Genomic DNA, 22562 nt, shown 5'->3' with positions numbered 1-22562 from the left:
CAACTTTTTATTTTTATGTAACTGACTTAAAACTGCTATGAGAAATAAATAAATAACTGTGTACAACAATTGTCCTTACAAACCAACTACTAGTTCTCCAGTTTTCCCACAAACTGATAAATAATGAAGAGAGGACATTCATTGACTCCAAAGGACCATAGAACACATCCAATACCAAATAAAACAAGAAAAGTGTATTCTCCTGGAGTGCAGGAATCCAATATACATTAAAGATATGACAGCGTACAAACACCTCTTCTAATGTACTTTTAATGATGTACGATACATAACAGCTACAAACTATCAAGGAGAGCAATGCCATCAGTTACAGGGTTAATTTACCCTCAAATTAAAATGTTGTCATTAATCACTTACCCCCATGCCGTTCCAAACCTGTAAAAGCTTAGTTCGTCTTCGCAGCCTCCGGGAGGCTTATGACTGTCCCATAGAATACACTGTCAAGGTTCAGAAAAGTATGAAAGACATTGTCGGAAAAGAGGAGACAAATTGTTCAATGAAGTCATTATTTTTGTTTTATTTGCATACAAAAAGTATTCTTGTTGCTTCATAACGTTAAGGTTGAATCACTGATGGCAGATGGACTATTCTGACGATGCTTTACATACTTTTTCTGGACTTTGAGAGTGTTATGTACTTGGCAGTCAATGGGACAGTCACAAGCCTCCCAGTTTTCATCCAAAATATCTTAAATTGTGTTCTGAAGACGAACGAAGCTTTTACTGGTTTGGAACGACATGGGGGTAAGTGATTAATGACAAAATGTTCATTTTTGGGTGGAGTATCCCTTTAATTACTCACCCTCATGTTATTCCAAACCTGTAAGACCTCCATTTACCTTTGGAACAGATTATGCTATCAAAGCTATCAGCACTGAACTGTACTTGAGATGGAATTGCGTTCTTGTGGTGCTCGCTTTTTTGTGTGTCTGTACAAGCTCAGAAAAAAAGAAGCAAACATTTTACCTTTTAGAGATAGAACAATCTTAAAAGAAGTAACTTAGTACCTTATTTACACCTAAAAGGTATATAGCAGTACCTTAAAGGGCTAGTTCACCCAATAATCAAAATTATGTAATTAGTAACTCACCCTCATGTCGTTCCAAACCTGTGAGACCTCCGTTCATCTTCAGAACACAGTTTAAGATATTTTAGATTTAGTCCGAGAGCTCTCAGTCCCTCCATTGAAACTGTGTGTACGGTCTACTGTCCATGTCCAGAAAGGTAATAAAAACATCTTCAAAGTAGTCCATGTGACATCAGAGGGTCAGTTAGAATATTTTGAAGCATCCAAAATACATTTTGGTCCAAAAATAGCAAAAATGACGACTTTATTCAGCATTGTGAGAGAGAGCTCAAAACAAAGCAGTTTGTCATATCCGGTTCGCGAATGAATCATTCAATGGTTACATCGAATGATTCGTTTGCGAACCGGATATGACAAACTGCAGAGTTTTGAACTCTCTCACACAACAGACACGGAAGAGAAGACAATGCTGAATAAAGTCATAGTTTTTGCTATTTTTGGACCAAAATGTATTTTCGATGCTGCAAAAAATTCTAACTGACCCTCTGATGTCACATGGACTACTTTGATGATGTTTTTCTTACCTTTCTGGACATGGACAGTAGACCGTACACACAGCTTCAATGGAGGGACTGAGAGCTCTCGGACTAAATCTAAAATATCTTAAACTGTGTCCCGAAGATGAGCGGAGGTCTCACGGGTTTGGAACGACATGAGGGTGAGTTATTAATGACATGATTTTGATTTTTGGGTAAACTAACCCTTTAAGTAGAGCCCTATGATTTCTGTGATGTGGAATTAAAACGCTGATGGAATCATGTCACTAAAATGGAATTTGCTAAATAATGCAGGATGTCACAGAATTTGTAAAATTTTGTCAAAAAAAATCAAAACTAGGTCAGTACATATAGAATAAAAAAGCGATATAGATTAGTGTTTATGAATATATAACCACAAAAAGACTATTTAAATATAAACCTTACATGTTCTGCATGCCTCTGTTTGGCTTGAAGCACGCGTGATGCTCGTGGTGTTTTCAGCCTCTGGCGTCTCATATGATGACATGAACACATGAAATTCATCTCCAGCTACTCTGAGAGAGTCACTTCATGAGCATTTTGTATTTTGTATTATTGTACTATTGTATATACACACACAGAAGCTAAGAAGCTTAACTTTAAGAAATTGTGACATAAATATGTTTCTGTTATTAAAAACAGAATCCAATCCTGTTCCTGGAGGGCCACCTTCCTGCAGAGTTTAGCTCCAACCCCAATTAAGCAAATCTGAAGCAGCTAATTAAGATCTTCAGTATCAGTAGAAACGTCCAGGCAGGTAAGCTGGAGCTAAACTCTACAGGAATGTAGCCCTACAGGAGCAGGATTGGACACACCTCCTATAGACTGACCAGTTTGTCATTTTATGGTTCACAAGGCTGTCTAGTGAATGTATAGATGTATTCATAGCAAAAGGAAACACTTTCAGTGCTTTTGCTGAGCTAGCATTGCTGCAGACTTACAGCATTACGGCACAGTGCCAACCTCAGGTTTCTCCAGGGACACTGAATCAGTAACTTAACACCGTGTGTGTCCAAACCTGGGACTGTGACAAGCATTTTGTGCTGAGTCCACGCTGTGAAATCCTATTGGTTCAAATAATACAGTAATTCTACACAGCTGCATATTAAACATTAAAATATGTTCTGATTGCTTTGTGTGGTCTTGCATGTGTTGCGACAAATTACTTGTTTTTGTAGATTTTTTTAATGTCATGTCAAGTTAGAACGCAATGTTCTGTAACTTTTTTTTTTGATGCGAGAAAGTTAACTTAATTAAAAACAGTTCCATGACATGCCTTTTTTCTTCTTGTTTCCATTATCAGTGTTGAAAATTCCCCACAAAAACCTTTTTCCAATGAACATTTTCTTCAGTAATTTGTTGAAAGATGCACATGCAAACAAATAAACACATGCTCATGGAAATTTGCAACTATTTTACATTTTGGTGATTTGGTGGATAATTCATGTGAAGTAATTCATTTGTACAATCACATTTATATATTAATTTTTGTTTGTTTGTGCCATCTGCTTATGCTGTGTGCAAGTCACTTTGGCTGGAGCAACCTTTATAATCGCCTTTTTAAGTTTATATTTTTGCTTTTTTTGTGATTTTATGAAATTTATGAAGGTGCTGTAAACTCAATCATTACACATTGCCTGGCAAAAAATAAATAAATGAAAATTAAAAAATCCATTTGGATTTTCAAATTTATTATTTTATTAATTTCCAAATAATGATTTTTAATTATTTAATTTTTGGGGGGGCCAGGCAGTGTATATTCTACAATACTGTTGCATATTGTACATTCAATTTAGCTCGTTTTTTTAAAATATAACAACAAAAACAAAAACATTTATTTTTATCAAATTTGCCATCAGTAGAGTCACTGCATGTATTGCACCTCCTGTATTTTCTCACTTACAAGCCACCACCTCAGCAGCTCAGAAAACATAGTTTTTCCCTCTCAAAATTATGACATTGTGATGTATATTTATATGTGTATATTTAGCATTTAAATACAATCTTGCCACCGTTATGCGCCACACATGGTTAGGTTTAGAGGTATAGGGCCAGATTAACTATCATGTTGTGCCAGCGCAAACACTCATTCAACATTTAAAAACTACTTTCTGGATTTAGACACCCAGTGGTAAATTAGCGCTGTAAAGCCATGGACAGTTATTTTTGCGACTCACCTTATTGAATATGCATTGGTAAGAGTTTTCCTTTTAATCTTAAAATTAATGGGAGGAGAGTATTTAATTGAATCACGCAACACAATTTACTAAGATTTGCACTCATCAATTCACTGGTATTTGCGGCATTATTTAAAACGCATGTCTTAAAGCAGGCAGTAATTTGCGCTGCTCTTGGTCATAATGGAGATGATCTGGTTGTGTCTGTATTCTTTCATGTGAGGATTGTAAGTAAAGCACCCACAGGATTTTCACCTCCCATCTGCGCTTTTATGGAATTGCACTCTTACGCTAATTTCTTAATTAAATCTGGCCCTTAGTTGCTTGTTTTTCATAAAACCGTGTGATTCTGTACAAATCCCATTGTATGAATTCATACAAATTCACCACCTCAAAAAATAATTGCATGCGATTGTCTTGAAACAGCAAATCATTATTTTAGGGTGCAGCAAGGTTCAATTCGAGAAGCATCTACAGGGGCGTTTCTACATTTCTTGCAGTTTATCCCGGTTAGCGACTCCTCGGTTAACACCGGTGGTTATCTCCTCTCTGTTAAACACATCAGAGCATGTGTGCTGCCTCATCTTTGCGATTTACAGACCCTGAAGAGCGGCGACTTTAGCCAAGTCAATATTTATCAAGTGGAGTAGTCAAGGGCAGATCCTGCTCAAATTGCCCTTGAGGGAGGTGCCAGGAAGTCTTAAAACTCCCTTCGACAGGATGTTTCCTTTGCAACATGTGCTCTGATCTCTTTATGTCTCAATAACAGAGTGCGTGTTTTGTCTGCACCTGTCTGTTTGAGGGTGTTTCTGTACACTTGTATACAGTTTGCCATGGCTTGTTATGTCTGAGTTCTTTGAAAGGACGTAATGACTTTTTCTTTCGTGTTTCAGATCTTCGAGAATAAAGGAGCCATGATGGGCTGCTCAAACCCCCATCCTCACTGTCAGGTATGCCGTCACCTCGTTACTTCATTGATGTCCTTTTTTTTTCTAGCCCTCCTCCTGCCAATTAGCGCTTGCCCTGTCGACTCGCTGAGGCAGAGATCCCTGAAATGCTACTCTGCAGATTAAGACGTATCCGCTGCAGTCTTCGACCATCTGGAATGCTCTTTTTTTTAGGCTGAAATAGGTCTTTAACTGTCCCCTCAGTGGAGAGACTGCTGACGAGACACGGATAATGCAAGCAGGAGCTTCAAAAGCCTGTAGACTCCAATTAGGGAAGTACATAGATGGTCCAAAGAAAGACGTCACCAAAACAGTCTTCCTGATAGAAAATTACTCTCGGCTCTCACTCTTGGAGTCGAACGGGGTTTGTCTTCTGGGATTTTATTTTTTAAAGGAGGTCGCTGGGATGGCAATGGGGTGGAAAACGTAGCTGCTTTTATCAGTTTGATAGCGTTCAATGTAAATGATGTGTTTTTTTGACATCTTCATGACTCCAAGCAGCAAGGAACTTCTGTTTCCTCTTGTTTCCATTTTTCTGGCTGTCTGTCTTACCCTTGTTTCTTCTAAGCACAGGAAGCTTTTTCACTGTCGTGCCGTGACAGCACAACAAGCCAGACTCGTTGGGTTGGCCGCTCACTGAGCTCCCTCTCCCTGAATTCATGAGTGGTAACGGCTGTGTGCTCCGCTAGGGAGCAGTAGAGGATTTTCAGATGGTTTGACACGAGCTCTGTTTAAAGGAGCTGTCAAAAACCTCTCATATTTTCCATATCATACTTTCTTTATAATAAACCACACCTGAAGAATGAAGAATGAATAACGGTCATACTGTAGATTTATGGTTTACCGGCTTTCATTTATTTCTCAGCCTCATCAAATCTGATCTCTTGTGCCGATGCTCTGCAATGTGAACTAACTTGTTAGGTTGTGATTGATATAGTTCATTTGGCTGGAGAAAGTTAGCTTATTCTGCAGCACATTCTGTAACACAGCAACCAAAATAAGCGCTATTATCGAAAACAGAAACTAAAAGAAAGTTCAAATGAAATTGAATGCAACAAAACATTTAAAAAAGTAAACTAAAATGCATTTTTCATGACTCTAACTTGTAGTTTTTATTAAATGGTATCAAATAAAACTATATATATATATATATATATATATATATATATATATATATATATATATATATATATATATATATATATATATATATATATATATATATATATATATATATATATATATATATATATATATATATATATATATATATAAGAACAAATCCTGAGTAGAAAAACAATATTAAAAATCCATTCCAGTCAAATTGTAGTTGTGTCTGCATATTAAACTGCAGTAGGGACAATGTATTTGAAAACTGAACAAATTACATGCTATTTCCAGGTGGATTTTTTTTTTGCACCTAATGTTAATATAGACCCTTTAGCAGCACCACATTAGACTAGTTTCCCTGGCAACAGCTCATCCATGCATCATACTGTCAGTATGACAGCACATCCACCCTGCGTCCCAGTATGTGCTGGACGTGACATCAATCATCGACCTCTAACATAAATCAACCTCCCAGCATACACAGGCTCAGTTCAGATAGAATCAGCCGTAAGCCACACTTAAGTTTCTCATATGATTTTATCAATGGACGCAGCTAAATATGAGTAAGTAAATCCCCCTCCCTGTCCGTGTGTGTGGCCCCGTGGAGAGACGGGAGCTCTGTGTGGCTTAGGTCTATGTCAGCCGGCAGGAGTTGAGCTTTACCCAGCATGCCCTGGGAGAGATGGATAAGCCACATGCATCCGACTGCCCACCTTCTCCAGGATGAGAGTATTTGCGGAGAGGGAGCGAGTGAGCGAGCGCTCGCGATACAGCGGGCTGTGTGTGTTGATCTGTGTCTCTTTCTCTCTGTCTGTCCCACGCTTTCTCATATCATCCGTAACTACCCACCCCTGAACAAACACCAAACATCAGCTCTCAAAACAGAGACTCATCTGTCTCTTGAAACGATTATCGAGCTGCTGTTTTGGGAAATTTAAAACATGTTGTCTCAGGCTCTTTACAAACTTTCTGGCTCTTATCAGGGCTCTGAATTTTAGCCTATGTGTGAATGGTCAAAATGGACTCTATATACTTAAAAGCCATAGCTCACCCAAAAATGAAAAATTGCTGATAATGTCCTCACCCTCAGACCATCCAAGATGTAGATGAGTTTGGGAAACAGAATTAGAGAATTTTAGCACTCCATCACTTGCTCACCAATGGACCCTTTATAGTGAATGGGTGCCGTCAGAATGAGAGTTCAAAGAGCTGTTAAAAACATCACAGTAATCCACACCACTCCATTCCATCAATTAACATCTGGAGAAGCCAAAAGCTACATATTTGTAGGAAACAAATCTATCATTAACATGTTTTTATCTTCAGACTGTTGCTTCTTGCCAAGATATGAGTCCATAATCCATAATAATGATTCCTCCAGTGAAAACGTCATCTTGTCTGAATCAGGAGAGAAGTATGCACAGATCAAGCACTGTTAATACGCAAAAACAGTCCAAAACAGTTTGAAATGAATTTGTCAATTGATTTTGGACAACAGGAGTTGGACTTTTCCACTGGAAGAACTGTTATTATGGATTATGACCTCATATTTTGGCCAGAAGCGTTTGTTAAGGTAAAACATCTTAATTATTAATTAGTTTTTTTTTTTACAAACAAGACATTCGCTGATGGACTGTCGTTGTGTGGATTACTTTTGGATTTTTGTTCATTTCAGGAGCCATCCATTCTAAATGCAAAAGTGCATGAATTAATATTTGAATACAATATAATTATTAATCATTATTCAATTATCGAGAGAGAAGGAGAGGAGGATGAAAATTGCGTAAATTAATTACATGCAATGCTGAGTCTTTCTCTACAAAAAAAAAAAAAAATGAATTTGTGAGTTTAGTTACTAAAGTCATTTTACCTCCTCATTGCTTAAGAATATAATACAGCGATCCAGTATCTAAGGTGTTTCATTAATAAAAGTCGCAGGGCAGCACTGACAACAAGTTTCTGTGCTCCTGAATGTTTTTGTGTGTGCAATCTCTGTGCGTGTGTGTGTCACTGAAAGCAGGAACTACGTTTGAATGCATACCTACCAGCCAATCAGAATCGAGTATTCAGACAGACCATAGTTATATTGTAAATTATAAACATCATCAGAAATTATATTACATTACATGCTGAATAGAAGCATCAATTATTTGAAGAAAAGACTTAAATTATTAATAGTAGTGTACAAAACTTTTACTTTTATGCTTACAGTAAACTACAGTTCACTTTTATGCAGTAAACCATGTTAATGTGATTTGAATTTGTCATTTTTCACCTGACTTGGATTGTTTGAAAGAGGACTGACACCCTTAGGGTGACTTTTTCCTGACGGGAACTAGAGGAGATGTACACTCTTTCACTCCAGTTTTATGTCAACATGCTGAATTACACTGCTAGGACGTAGATTTTGGTGTAAAGAGAAATATTTGTTTAATTTTTATAATAATACTAATACATAATTTCCACAAAATTGGATAAATAGCTGGTTGCCTACCAATTCCCTCCTGAGAACTGTTATTTAGAATTTCATAGACAGCAAATCTGACAGCTAAATTAGTGGTTTGGTGGTTGATTGAATCAATTGTAATTTTTTCTCTTCATAGTTTAAACATGAAATGTGTTTAGAACCTCTCAAGATGAGAGATATTTTCACAGAGAATTTGAAATCAAGACCTCACATTTTTTTCCAACTATGAGATGCAGCAGCGAACAACCTGACTTGACGGACAATTATGGCTAGACACTGAAGAATAAATGAACTGTTAAAAAATTAACTCTTTTTACGATTCTATTCAGTTTCCCAAATGCATTCTGGTGACAGCATCTCTGGTTTATCCCTGCATGAACGTACGTTGTGTATAATGTCGTCTTATCTGTGGATTTACATACACATGCTAGCAGTAGCGATAGCAGAGAAATGGCAAGGAGTGAGATTGGCGGTCATCAGTGAGGTGTGATTGACGTTCTCTCTGAACTCGGGCTGAAGCCTTTCCAAACGCAAGTCAATCTGGCGCTCTCCTCGAGCTCCGACGCAGGCAGGAAATAAATAGTATACGCGTACGTCAGGAAACGTCAATCATCTGAACCATCTGTTAAGAACAGACGTATGAAAACTCCTTCTCAGTATCGCCTGCGGGTCAGGCCTGAAAATCAGAGCGCCACACGCTTCTTTTTAATATCTGTGATGTTGTCACTGCTAGCATATTTACTGACTTTGAGATCTGGTTTCTTCATGTTATTATTTTAATTTTTTTTGTGCTTCGCTGTTCTTGAGAGTGATGGGCTGCTGTCTGGTGTTTTATTTCACCGAGGTTCATAAACGTGTCCTCTAGGGCCGCTGGACGAGTGCGTGAAGACTGCATGATTAGTTCCCCCTCCGTCCATCTCCTCCTTCTCGACCCTCCTTTATCACTCCTGACATTCAAATCAGCAGCCAGAATACAGAGGAGCTGCCGACCGCTTGTTTAAAGCTGTGCCAGATTCCCATGGCCACTTGGTATTATCTTTAAAAACAGAGAGAGAGAGAGAGAGAGAGAGAGATGGGCTTTATGATTTCACTGCCGCAAAGGATTTTATTTAATTTTAGATATTTAATTGGAATTCTTGGGAAAATGGACTCGATTAAATGAGTGTTTTTCTTTTTCGCCCTGTCTACAGTGACTTAATGTTTAATGCATAAGCACACGGCCTCGTTTTCAAAGGCTCTCTGAGTAAAGTGCTTACCTGTGTGAACTTTCCTAGCCTCAAAGGTTGCATGGAGCTCTGAGGGAATAGCACTGTCATTAAGTACGCATAACTAAAGGCCTTCATGTGAATGGGTGTGAAAGCAATTATGAAAACAATGATTCTGAGAGGGCTTTTTAAGTAGTCATCACCTCAGGCTGAAGAACCTGTTGACTTGCTGTTCCTAAATGCCCCACTTAAGGTGCGTTCACACTGACAGTGGTTTGCAAGCAGAAAACCACCAGAGGGCTTTTATCTTCAGTGGGTCTTGATCATGAAACATGAGAAGAATTCAATTCTGTGTAAATGGTTTGTAAATCACAAAATGTGTAAAGTTTGGGAATGATTAATTTTACAACAATTGGTGGTTTCATCAGTGACAGTTAGCAACAAGACAAAGGTGAGCACAATTAACCTTTACGAAAAATGAGCAGAATGACTTCAAATTAATACCACAGTTGATTTAAAATGCCTTCTACTGACATGCTATAAGAAATTGTCACATTTTACATGTATGCTTTTAGCTGATGGTTTATCCAAAGCAATGTACAAAAGAGGAGCCAACAATTGTCACAATACACAATGCCAGGAATATAAAACAATTATATTAGAAAGCAAACTTGAGAAATGTAGATTTTATTTTATGCTATGCTATGCTATGGCATTACAGAACAACAGAGAGAGTGAAGGTTTTAAAGAGAAGGTAAAAGTATTCTCAGCACAGTTTTATTTTCATCTATTTTTTTTCACTAAAAGTAAAACTATGAAAACCAGTTTTCTTAATTGAAATAAAACTAAAGGTAAATTACATTTGCATAGAAATATATAAAACTGACAAAAATATAATATAAAAAAGAAAACTTAAAAATATTAAAATAAAAACTAATTCAAACAAAATTCAAACAATATAAATAAATATGATAAGAGCATATAAATGATACTAAATTAAACTGTTGCTTAATATGTAGTCAATTTTCATGTTTAATTATTTTTATTTGTTCGTTTTTTTTTTTTTTTATTTTGCAAAACTCACGACAAACTGTAATGGTCCAATTATAATCAACAAGCTAATAAGAGCTTTTTTTTTTTAAAGAAACAATTCAATTTTCCAAATGCTTGAGTATTTAAGTAATTTCAATAATAAAATAATTGTTCTTGCAAAATTTGTTTTTTATTGATTTTCAGAGACTTTATTAACTAAAAAAGACCTGGCTCATAGTGTAAGAGTCAGTTGGTGGTAATTCGTTTGGATTCTGGCTTGCACTGTATGGTTTTGATTCACTAAAATGTTTTAGAATCGGTTTATTTGGGAATTGAACTAATGTTAGTTACTCTGTGTTTGTTTTTAATCACTAAAAAGAGTCACATAAGGCTCATTTGGAATTAGATTACACTATTTTGTTGGATGTTTATTATAAACTAAGCCATTAGTTGAAGAATCTTTCTACACACACTGTATGTTTTGTGCTGTAGATTCAGTAGCGGTGCTGATATAAATGCAAGGAACATTATCATAGTATTCAAATGTGATTTATAAGCACAGATTTAGGAACAATGTTCACAGACATTTGCTTCGCTCATGTTTCATGAACAAGGCTTGATGTTACCGAGCTTTGCACTAAGCAAATCTTAATTGCCTAATTACTGGTGAAGAGCAGGTGTTCCTCTGCTTCACAGTTTCCCACAATGTCATGGAACACAAGTTGGAAAAACATCTTTGAAAAGCATCCAGCAGTGATTCATATTCTGTAAACATTGACTCTTTCAGTCTTCTTGAACCCGGCTCTATTCATCTGCTTTTAATGCAGGCGCTGGCCGCTTCTGAGCTCCCCTGTAGAAATCACCCTAAATATGATGAGGTGATTGGAGATGTGACCCACGAATAATGATTCGTTTTCTTTTCAAAATCCTTCATTTTCAGAAATCCAGGCAAGCTCAGACATTTTGGCCCATCTCCTTGAGAAGCAGAATAAACACGGACAAACAAAGTGCTGCTCGCTTCCAGATGTTTGTTGGAAATGGCTCTCATTGCCGAGGCCTTTAAAAAGAACAACCTTGATTTTTCTCAAGTGTTATTTAATTTTTACTGCATTATAAAAGTGAACTGCAGGAGGAAAAACACGTTCCTAAGTGATGTTGGATGTAGGAGATCTAATGAGTCATTTTCATTCTTTCTTATGATGATTTCAACACTCTTGGCTGCAACTGTCTTGATTTAACTCTAATGTTTCAGAGCACGCTAGTATGACTGCTTTCTCTGGACATGATTTGGTTTCACTGCACTGATGTTATTTAATATCCACATTAAATTAATAATTGACCCTGTTTACTTTCTTAATGCACATTGCTTGTCTTACTGTAAATGATGCATGCAATTGCATGTATTACTTATTATTTAGTCAAACAAAAAAGAATAATACAAATAAGCAAATAATATATGTTTGTCTTCTTAAGCTTTAATTAAACTGATAACTTCTTATTCCCTTATTTTGACCATATAGCGAAATTGTAAGCTATTACACTTATTTCTTGCTGGTAAGGATGCAAAATTAATAATTAATAACTTTAATAACTCAGATTAATAACTTCATAATTGTAAGTAGCTTTAGATGAAGGTGTCTGCTAAATGGAGAAATGTAAATGCAAATACAAATGTAAATAATAATAATAATAAAACCAAAATTGCAAAGTGCTTTTTATAACAATTGAAAATGATTAAATTTAGACAGCCATAAATATTAGTATTTTATTTTAACACTTGTAATGTAAAACTAAATTGCCATTACTTTTGTTCAATACACTGTAAAAATGATTTAAAAAAATTAAATTAAGTAGTAAATAATAGAAAAAAACATGTTTTGCAATAAAATGCTACTTCAGTCTTTATTTTTGTAAATTTAGAAATTTGTTTACTTCAATTCGTTTAATTCAATGAAATACATGCATATTCTTTGTAAATATAAATTATATCTTAGAATAAGTAATAAAGTTTAGCAATTTCTGACAATTTCTAGCACAAATCCTTTGAGTTTACAGTGAAACATTACAGTAGTAATATTTCTAATTTTAATTTTGTTTAACTTTGTATTTTTATCTAGTAAAATAATAATAATAATAGTAATAATTGTTATTATTATCATTATTATTTTTGTATAACGTATATATTTATTATATATTATTATTATTTTCCCCCTTGCCAAATCATGTATCTCTACTTGCTGGGTTTGCATTTCTAACCATGTAAAATAAAAACCCATCTTTCAAAGCTAAGATGTCAGAAATGTGTCAGAAGATGTCAAAGCTAAGACGTGTCAGTTGTGTAGTTATTTACCAGTTTTAATAGTCTTACAGAAGAACTGGGTCGTTCGTGCCTTCTGATGAAAGGCTTCAGTCAAAAACTTGTTTAACCCGAGAGGTCAGATCAGTCTCAAATGTGCATTTAGAGTCGCAGAGCTTGACTTTAAGACCCAAACCAATGGATCGCATGAAAACTGAGGTCAAAGAATCTCTCAGAGGTACATATTAGATTCTGTAGGAAGTGTGGCTTTAAAAAAAAGAGTGTGGAAATACTTCTATTTGCAGTTGCTGCTGGTAACCCAGGAGAACTCGGTTCTCACAGAGAGTCTAATTCATCATTTAGCTGGAGAGCTCATTTTCACAGTTGCTTTTTAAAATTATTTTTGGCAGCAGGCAAACAGAAATTTGTCTCTTGATTATAACAACTGCTCCCTCGTGGATTATGATGGATTATGGAAACGTACACAAGAATTAGAATTAGCTTCTCGGTGATTGACTGTGAGCTTTAAACTTCTCCAGTCATGTCACATTAGTCAGGATGACCACGCACACAGGGAATATCTCCCAGTGTTCAAATTCATTCTGCTATTTATCACCACAGACTCATTTTCATCTAGCTCCACTTGAAACAATAGATTCTTTCTGAGCGTTTCATCCTGTTTTGTTTGCGATGTTGTCATCCTTCGCAACAGTTGGTGGGTTTGCGATGATGAAAAGCTAGATGTATGTGTTGGAAAACTTTACCTACTGCTGTTAAAAAGAGACTTTTTATTAGACCTCTAAATGCGAAATGAATGCCGTTGGATGCATTTCTGAAACTTTACGTACGAGCAGAACAATCAAATGTAATTTAGCTTTTATTGGGTACTGAATGTGGTCTGGGGCTGGCAGGTGTATTGGCAGCTGATGTTGCTGGATTCGGCCTGTTGGTTTCTAATGGATGTTTGGATTGAACACGCAAAGGCAGTGCAGGACTGTGGCCTTCACATTTCACAAACTCAAGTGTCTTTTCCTTTTCAGTCTCTTCTAGAAGATAATTGCCAAATGGCTGCAGGGACTTTGCAAATTACATTTGAGAACCAGTAGGCTATAAGTAGAAAACATTGATGCAGTGCTTTCATAAGAATACATAGAATGCATTACAAGTTCTTAAGATTAATGAAGTACCATGCAATAACATGAAATAGCAATGCACAATATTTAATAGCATTTTGGTTTTCATTACATATACATGCAATGTTCAATTAAATATAATTGCTTAACCACACAATTAGTTTTATGTGGTATGATCGAACAAGAATGAATGGAAAATGGTATATTAATAAATGAACACTAATGTCATTTGATACATGCTTTTTTTCGATGTGTGATGCCTAAAGCATGAATTAAAATGAATGAATTGAACCTTATTGTAGAGTGTTGCACAATATATTCTCACCAAAGCTACAGTAAAATAATGAAAAAGTTGTATAATTCAGAATAACTTTCTATCTGAATATATTGTAAAATGTAATTAATTCCTCTAATCAAAGCTGAATTTTCAGCATCATTACTCATTACTACATCATTACTACAGTCTTCAGTGTCACGTGATCCTTCAGAAATCATAATAATATGATGATTTGTGCTGTTCAAGAGAACCGCGCTAGCCGCATTAGCCATTTTAGCATACACCTACTTGGAAAATCCATCTGAAATGCTACACTATATCCTCTTATTTTTAACATACTGTTTTCGAAGATTTATAGATTGGAATTAACTGCAAACTATTCTGTGGTAAATGCATGGTAAAGAGCCTTGAGAGAGTCTTCATGTGTGTGTGGCACTGCTTTAAATTGCTAAAATTGAGCGCCCAAAAACTCCACATCTCTATGCAGAAAATTGCATTTGTCTCAGAAGTGAGTAATAACCAAGTTTCTTTCCTCAGGAAGATGGTTTGCGGAGAACTCTTGTGGGAGCTCTGTTTTGAGGAGAAGTATCGGAGAAGCAGAATCTCTCTCAGGAGCCTTTTTTGTTGAAGATGTATAGGAGACCGTGTCAGAACTCTCTCTGGGCAGTGCGAGGTGTCTTTGGTGGCTGGAAGGATGAATGTTTTAAAGTGTTTTTTTTCCAATTGCTTTCTCGAAATCATCTCTATGTGTCTAAAGATGGGATACATGTAGGGCAAGTACCAGCTCCACTAGTTGCAAAGCATAATTGGATGTGTTTCTGTGCTCTCCGTGCTTCGCTGGCTACATACTGTACTTTGCTATCAATTTGCATATGTTTAATATGGGCCTGGTTTGCCGTTGTAGTTATTTTCATAGCTGGAAGGGATTTTTATTTTTTTTGTGGTTATGTGCAGCTGAAATGTTGTTTTTGTTCCTGAAAGCTGTTTAAAAGATTTTCCGTATTAACAGAGTCTGATTAGCGAGACTCCCGCACAGGTTTCACATCTTTGTGCTGTTCCTGTTTCTCTCTCCAGGTTTGGGCCAGTAATTTTCTTCCCAACGAAGCGGCGCTGGCGGAGCGCTGTCAGAGAGACTTCCTGCAGAAGCACAGAGAGCCTTTGCTGGTTCAGTATGCTCGAATGGAGGCACAAGCACAGGTAAAACACCCACATAAGACACAGTTCATAGCGCTCAGCAGTCTGTCAGCACTGAAACTCCCTAAAGATAGTTTGTAAAGGCTCTCACCACCACAGTGTGAGTGCTTCTGACAGTCCTGATGAGGGAAAAACAGCACAAACCAGTCTAAGGTGGTTTTCTGGTCTTGGCTGTCCACCGAGCTGGTTAAAATGGTGTAGTTTGATGGTTTTAAGGTGGTTTTGAAAACTTTATAGCTGGTAGGCCTGAAGTCAAACCTTTTAGGACCCGTTTAAGATATGTATACTATTACTAAGTTATATCCACCTAGGGCTGAGTGATATAACAACATCATATTGAACTGTATGAAGACTTGAACACATGAACTTCATCTCCAGAGCTTCTCAGACAGTCACTTCACAAGCTTTTAACAGTTTAATTTGAGAAAATACTAGCATCAAATACACACTGAAGCTGAAAGTAAAACTAAAAGACCTTCACAATAACCCGTCAAAATAAAAGTCTGGTTTAACTTGAAGAAATTATGACAGAAATACATTACTATTATTTACTAAAACGTCACTGTCAAGTAATGATAATTATTTTTAATAATAATTATATGGAATAATAATAATAAATATATTTTATTAACTGTCCTTCAGAGGAAAACAAAAAGATGTGTAATTTTAATGCTATTTCAAACAGAAGTGCAGATGGGTCAGTGACAATGTTTTTCATATTATATATATATATATATATATATATATAGATAGATAGATAGATAGATAGATAGATAGATAGATAGATAGATACAGTGGGTACGGAAAGTATTCAGACCCCCTTAAATTTTTCACTCTTTGTTATATTGCAGCCATTTGCTGAAATCATTTAATTTCATTTTTTTCCTCATTAATGTACACACAGCACCCCATATTGACAGAAAATCATAGAATTGTTGACATTTTTGCACATTTATTAAAAAAGAAAAACTTAAATATCACATGGTCTTAAGTATTCAGACTAGGGCTGTGAATCTTTGGGAAGGCAGCGATGCGTTTCGATTCAAGATTTATAGGTTTTTCGATTCGATTCAAGAACGATTTTTGCAAATTTAGAATTATCCAATTCGATTCGATTCACAATTAAATTAGATTCGATTCGATTATAACGATTTGATTCTGCATTTTTAAGTGCATTCACAGGATTATTTAAATGTTTCCCCTAAAATCTTTAAATGCTTAGTCAGGGGGCAAATTACAGCAGCCTTTATGGTTAGAGAACCATAGGGAAGAAAAAAAAAAACACTTTTGTCCATTGTTAAATGCTAGTTTAATGATGCGAAATGGCATATGTAAAAATTTATGTAATGCAAGATTTAAAAAAAGAGCTTAAAGTGTATTATGTATAGGCTAACATTTTGTCACACCAGGGGAGTAGCCATCATTTCAGAAGTGACAGAAATATCAAATTCCATAATTTTATGTATGTAGCCTATGTATTTTCATAATTATTCTAATTTTTATTTTTATTTATTTTTACAAGGAATTCTCTTATTTTTTTATTACTTTTAATTAGCTGTAAGAAATCAAATACACTAATGGACAATAATCAATCATTTGTAATCAATATTTTTTTTCTAATGGCAATTTTATGATTGTTTTCTATACTAGGCTACATTTAATTAGCAATTATTTTAATTTTCTGCACAGAATGAGGTAGAATATATACTTTATAGTTTATGTTCTGTAATTATATGTCACTTAGAACTGCATCATTCATAAATTTTATTTATTGTGGGTTTTTTTAAAGTTTCATCAGTTCATTCTGCTTTTATTCAGTTTAGCTGCAGATAAAGGCTGGCACGTCTATGAGAGTGAGATCACTTCTCGTTTTGTGTGTGAAAACAAAATAAAATGCTATAGTAGGCTAGCTATTTAACTTTTCCTCTCCATCAGCGAATGATGATCCTGAAAGAAAATGCACAAGATGTCTGTTTGCTTAAGCTACAAATGCTACTTTCATACATCTGATTTTCAGTTAAACCTTGTGCTCTTATTTCAAGGTCGTCATTAATGCTGTGATTATTTTAACAGTTTCCTTCGTACATTCGGTTCATCCGCATTGTTTAAACATATTTATCATTCAATGAAACTGTGCATATGATTTAGACACTTACATTTCTGCTCCATGCATGGAATAAATACAGTTTTCGACTGCTCAGGTAACGCTGTCGGTAAGATGCTGAGAGCCATTGACAAACTACAGAAAAGTAAAACTACTTCACATTAGCATTACTGGCCACGATTCCTATAAATCACACGTCAGCTGTGTCAGAGACGAACGGAGTGCGAGCGCAATCCTGTGACAGTCTCAGGCGGTAAACAGTGGAGCGCGTGAAGGACAGATTAGAGGCACGATTCACGAACACTGTTCAATGTCTCCATTAATTTGTGCTTGTAGTAACTTAATGTCTATATATTTTGAAAGTATAAGAGTCGCTATAGAAATCACGATTCATTCGATTCTTAGCATTTTGAATCGATTACTGTCCGAGATCGGCGATTCATGATTCAAAAATCATGTTTCAAGATAGATGCATATGCATCGTCAGGGTTTGTAATCGATGCATCGAGAAAACGAGTGAATCGTTACACCCCTAATTCAGACCCTTTGCTCAGTATTTAGTAGAAGGACCCTTTTGATATAATGCAGCCATGAGTCTTTTTGGGAAAGATCTAACCAGTTTTTCACACCTGGATTTGGGGATCTTCTGCCATTCCTCCTTGCAGATCCTCTCCAGTTCTGTCAGGTTGGATGGTAAACGTTGGTGGACAGCCATTTTCAGGTCTCTCCAGAGATGCTCAGTTGGGTTTAAGTCAGGGCTCTGGCTGGACCATTCAAGAACACTCACGGAGTTGTTGTGAAGCCACTCCTTTGTTATTTTGTGCTTTGTGTGCTTAGGGTCATTGTCTTGTTGGAAGGTGAACCTTCGGCCCAGTCGGAGGTCCTGAGCACTTTGGAGAAGGTTTTTGTCCAGGATATCCCTGTACTTGGCCGCATTAATCTTTCCCTCGATTGCAACCAGTCGTCCTGTCCCTGCAGCTGAAAAACACCCCCACAGCATGATGCTGCCACCACCATGCTTCACTGTTGTGACTGTATTGGACAGGTGATGAGCAGTGCCTGGTTTTCTCAACACATACCACTTAGAATTGAGGCCAAAAAGTTCTATCTTGGTCTCATCAGACCAGAGTCCTTCAGGTGTTTTTTAGCAATCTCCATGGGGGCTTTCATGTGTCTTGCACTGAGGAGAGGCTTCTGTCGGGACACTCTGCCATAAAGCCCCGACTGGTGGAGGGCTGCAGTGAAGGTTGACTTTCTACAACTTTCTCCCACCTCACAACTGCATCTCTGGAGCTCAGCCACAGTGATCTTTGGGTTCTTCTTTACCTCTCTCACCAAGGCTCTTCTTCCCTGATAGCTCAGTTTGGCTGGACGGCCAGCTCTAGGAAGGGTTCTGGACGTCCCAAACGTCTTCCATTTAAGGATTATGGAGGCCAGTGTGCTCTTAGGAACCTTAAGTGCAGCAGAAATGATTTTGTAACCCTGGCCAGATCTGTGCCTTGCCACAATTCTGTCTCTGAGCTTTTCAGGCAGTTCCTTTGACCTCATGATTCTCATTTGCTCTGATATGCACTGTGAGCTGTAAGGTCTTATATAGACAGGTGTGTGGCTTTCCTAATCAAGTCCAATTAGTATAATCAAACACAGCTGGACTCAAATGAAGGTGTAGAACCATCTCAAGGCATCTCTCTATTTCAGTTTATATATATATATATTTTCATATATAATATAAAAAAAAATATATATATATAGTTTTATCTTTAATTGTAGTTACATTTTAATAATTTTGTTGTACCTGCCATTATTATTATTATTATTATTATTATCATCATTATTATTATTATTATTAATGTTGAAAAGAGCTGAGAATATTTTTTCATTTTTTTTGGGGGGGGGGGGGGGATTGAAAGAACAGCGTTGTTTGTTACATTTGTTACAGTTATCTCTTTGTTACATTTATATTATTTAAATAAAACTTTTGAATTGTATAGTATTGTATATTGTTATTGAAACTTCATAATGTTTCACTTCATTATACATTTAGTCAGGAATTATAGTTTGGAAAAAGTCTTTGGAAAAATTCTAACTAGTAAAATGTTTACACGTTATGTGAAAACTAGTAAAAAGTATATAAATAAATAAAAAGAGACTTACTCGTGTTTATGATCTCAGCAGAATAAATAGCTTCATTCTTTTTTTCTGAGGAAATCCAAATCTCATCCTCAACCACATCACATCTTTTTGGGGTGAATTATGTCTTATTCCTCTCATCGTGAAGCAAACAGTAAAATAAAAAAAACTTGAAGAACAGTCTCGCTGCGTTGTCTTCTGTTGTGTGGGTGTATTCAAGCCGCGCGCTTCAGTGAAACATTAGAATCTGAATAGAGCGTTCAGCGCGGGGGCGTGGTCGCATTAGAAGATAATGAATGGAGACGTGAATATATATATATATATATATATATACAGTACAGACCAAAAGTTTGGACACACCTTCTCATTCAAAGAGTTTTCTTTATTTTCATGACTATGAAAATTGTAGAGTCACACTGAAGGCATCAAGGGCTATTTGACCAAGAAGGAGAGTGATGGGGTGCTGCGCCAGATGACCTGGCCTCCACAGTCACCGGACCTGAACCCAATCGAGATGGTTTAGGGGTGAGCTGGACCGCAGACAGAAGGCAAAAGGGCAAACAAGTGCTAAGCATCTCTCGGGGAACTCCTTCAAGACTGTTGGAAGACCATTTCAGGTGACTACCTCTTGAAGCTCATCAAGAGAATGCCAAGAGTGTGCAAAGCAGTAATCAAAGCAAAAGGTGGCTACTTTAAAGAACCTACAATATGACATATTTAGAGTTTTTTCACACTTTTTTGTTATGTATATAATTCTATATATAATTCCACATGTGTTAATTCATAGTTTTGATGCCTTCAGTGTGACTCTACAATTTTCATAGTCATGAAAATAAAGAAAACTCTTTGAATGAGAAGGTGTGTCCAATATTTTGGTCTGTACTGTATATATAATAAAACATGTTCTATATAGAAGAGATGTATCCAAGTGCTTGTTTGTATAAATTTCATTTTTAAGTGTTTTTGAATAAATTAATAGATCCATACCAAAAAGAATAAGATATACCCTCCTTATCCTTAGTATCCATATCATAGTATATTTTGTCTAATTTGAGCATGCTTTTAGCTTGTTTAATGTAGTATTCTCAAATGTGTTTAGAACGTTTAACCATGTTTAAATCAATTCTGCTGAAATTCATTGGCAAAAATACAGAAAAACTCCACTGATTCAGTCTAGGCCCGTCTAATACTGTCTGCCATAACAAGCCATCCTTTCTTGTTTTTTTTGTTTGTGTTCGATTCCTCCCTTGTAAAGTGTGCTGCCTCCTCACCTACTGCATGCTTTATAAGGGGGGGTTAGAGCATCAGCATATGCGGCTGAATCTCTAGCATGCTGCTGTGTGTCTCTGTGTGTGTCACCTGGTCCCTGCTCATTATATTGCGCTGGGCAGGATGCTGATGGCATGCTGAATCAGCAGGGAAGAGCTGAGCGCACACGCCCAATCCACTGCTCTCGCACTTCAGCACAATCTGGTAGCCAAGCATGCAACGCAATGAGAAAGCTTTCATTAGCATAATGAGGCAGACATAATACTGAACTTGGTAAATCATATGTAATCAGGAAAAAGAGTGTTGGGGGGGGGGGGGGGGGGTGAAAGTAGAGAGTGAGAGTAAAAAACAGAAAATAAGATTAACAGTGATGTGTTATTTAGTATACATTCTAAAATGGTTTTGTTTGTTACTAACAGCATTTGAACACTTGTGGCTTCATTATATTGAACATGACAGTTCATAGTATTACATTCCACTTTAAACATTTTTATTAAAAATCAATAATAACATGGCAAATAACAGAGGAGAACACGGGCAACCCTGACGAGTACCTCAATCTATAATTCCACATGTGTTAATTCATAGTTTTGATGCCTTCAGTGTGAATCTACAATTTTCATAGTCATGAAAATAAAGAAAACTCTTTGAATGAGAAGGTGTGTCCAAACTTTTGGTCTCTATACTGTATTTTGGGTCTGTCATAATGAGCCATAATTGGGATTTCACAGCTGAAATATTAGCTGAAATATTTTTTTCACCGTTACGTAAAAGATGGCTTGGTCTACTTCCTTGAAAATGGGAATTCTGCCTGGATCTTTGTATCAGGAATTCTGCTCTGGATCTCAGTAATGAATTGAGTTCGCACCTAACCGCCATGATTTTGCTGAGTGTATTGTCTGAGAAACAACTTTTGATTATATCTAGTCTGATTCTGGAGCTGTGATTCCAGTTCAACTATCTTTTTGTGTCGGTTTTTTGAAGGAAAGAGGCATGTGAAATTGAGTTATTCCTTATAAATCCTTCAACTGCATTCCAAAGTGTTCGCGGATCATCCACTGAACCTTGGTTAATTTAAATAAACTCAGCAAATTTATTTCTGAATTGACTGCAAAGGTTTTGAACACATTGAACCTTCAAATTAATGTAGAAACAGCATAAAGGTAGTATTTTTTAAATGTGTTTAATGGCATCTTTTTACTAAGTAGTCTATTATTAATGAAATGTCGATACCAATACTGCTACTGGTGTCTTTATTATAATTGAAGGCCATTTCATTTTATTTTATTTTTTTACATTTAATAGGCTCTGAAATATATAACAACTTTTAATTCAAGTGATTTTAAAACAATCTTCACACAAGCTATAAATTATATGTGCATAAACTATATTGGTTGATTTTTATTCAAGCTACAAAAGTTAATCAGCGACTTGAGCAGTCGAGTGATTTCTCTTTTTCTTTTGTTCTTTGATTTACATCAATGACAGACTTTAGCAAGCTTCACTTTCAAAGCAGCGTTGTCTTTTTAAAACCTGACACACATGACACGGCTCTGACACACATCTGACATTCTCCCAACTCTTTACGGTCATTTAAGA

General features: G+C 36.2%; 1 protein-coding gene across 1 annotated transcript in view; it reads left to right on the top strand.

The window, feature by feature from the left end:
- galt (galactose-1-phosphate uridylyltransferase) overlaps nucleotides 1-22562 on the top strand; it is a 151365-nt gene that overhangs the window by 12450 nt on the left and 116353 nt on the right. The window contains exons 6-7 of the mRNA XM_059538673.1: nucleotides 4693-4749; nucleotides 15341-15463. Coding sequence (XP_059394656.1) covers nucleotides 4693-4749; nucleotides 15341-15463 — 180 coding nt within the window. The remainder of the gene's footprint in view (nucleotides 1-4692; nucleotides 4750-15340; nucleotides 15464-22562) is intronic.

This window comes from Carassius carassius, chromosome 45 (genome assembly GCF_963082965.1).
Source record: "Carassius carassius chromosome 45, fCarCar2.1, whole genome shotgun sequence".
Classification (NCBI taxonomy): Eukaryota; Metazoa; Chordata; class Actinopteri; order Cypriniformes; family Cyprinidae; genus Carassius; species Carassius carassius.
The sequence above is the reverse complement of the archived record's forward strand: the minus strand, read 5'-3'. Positions and strand labels throughout refer to the sequence as shown.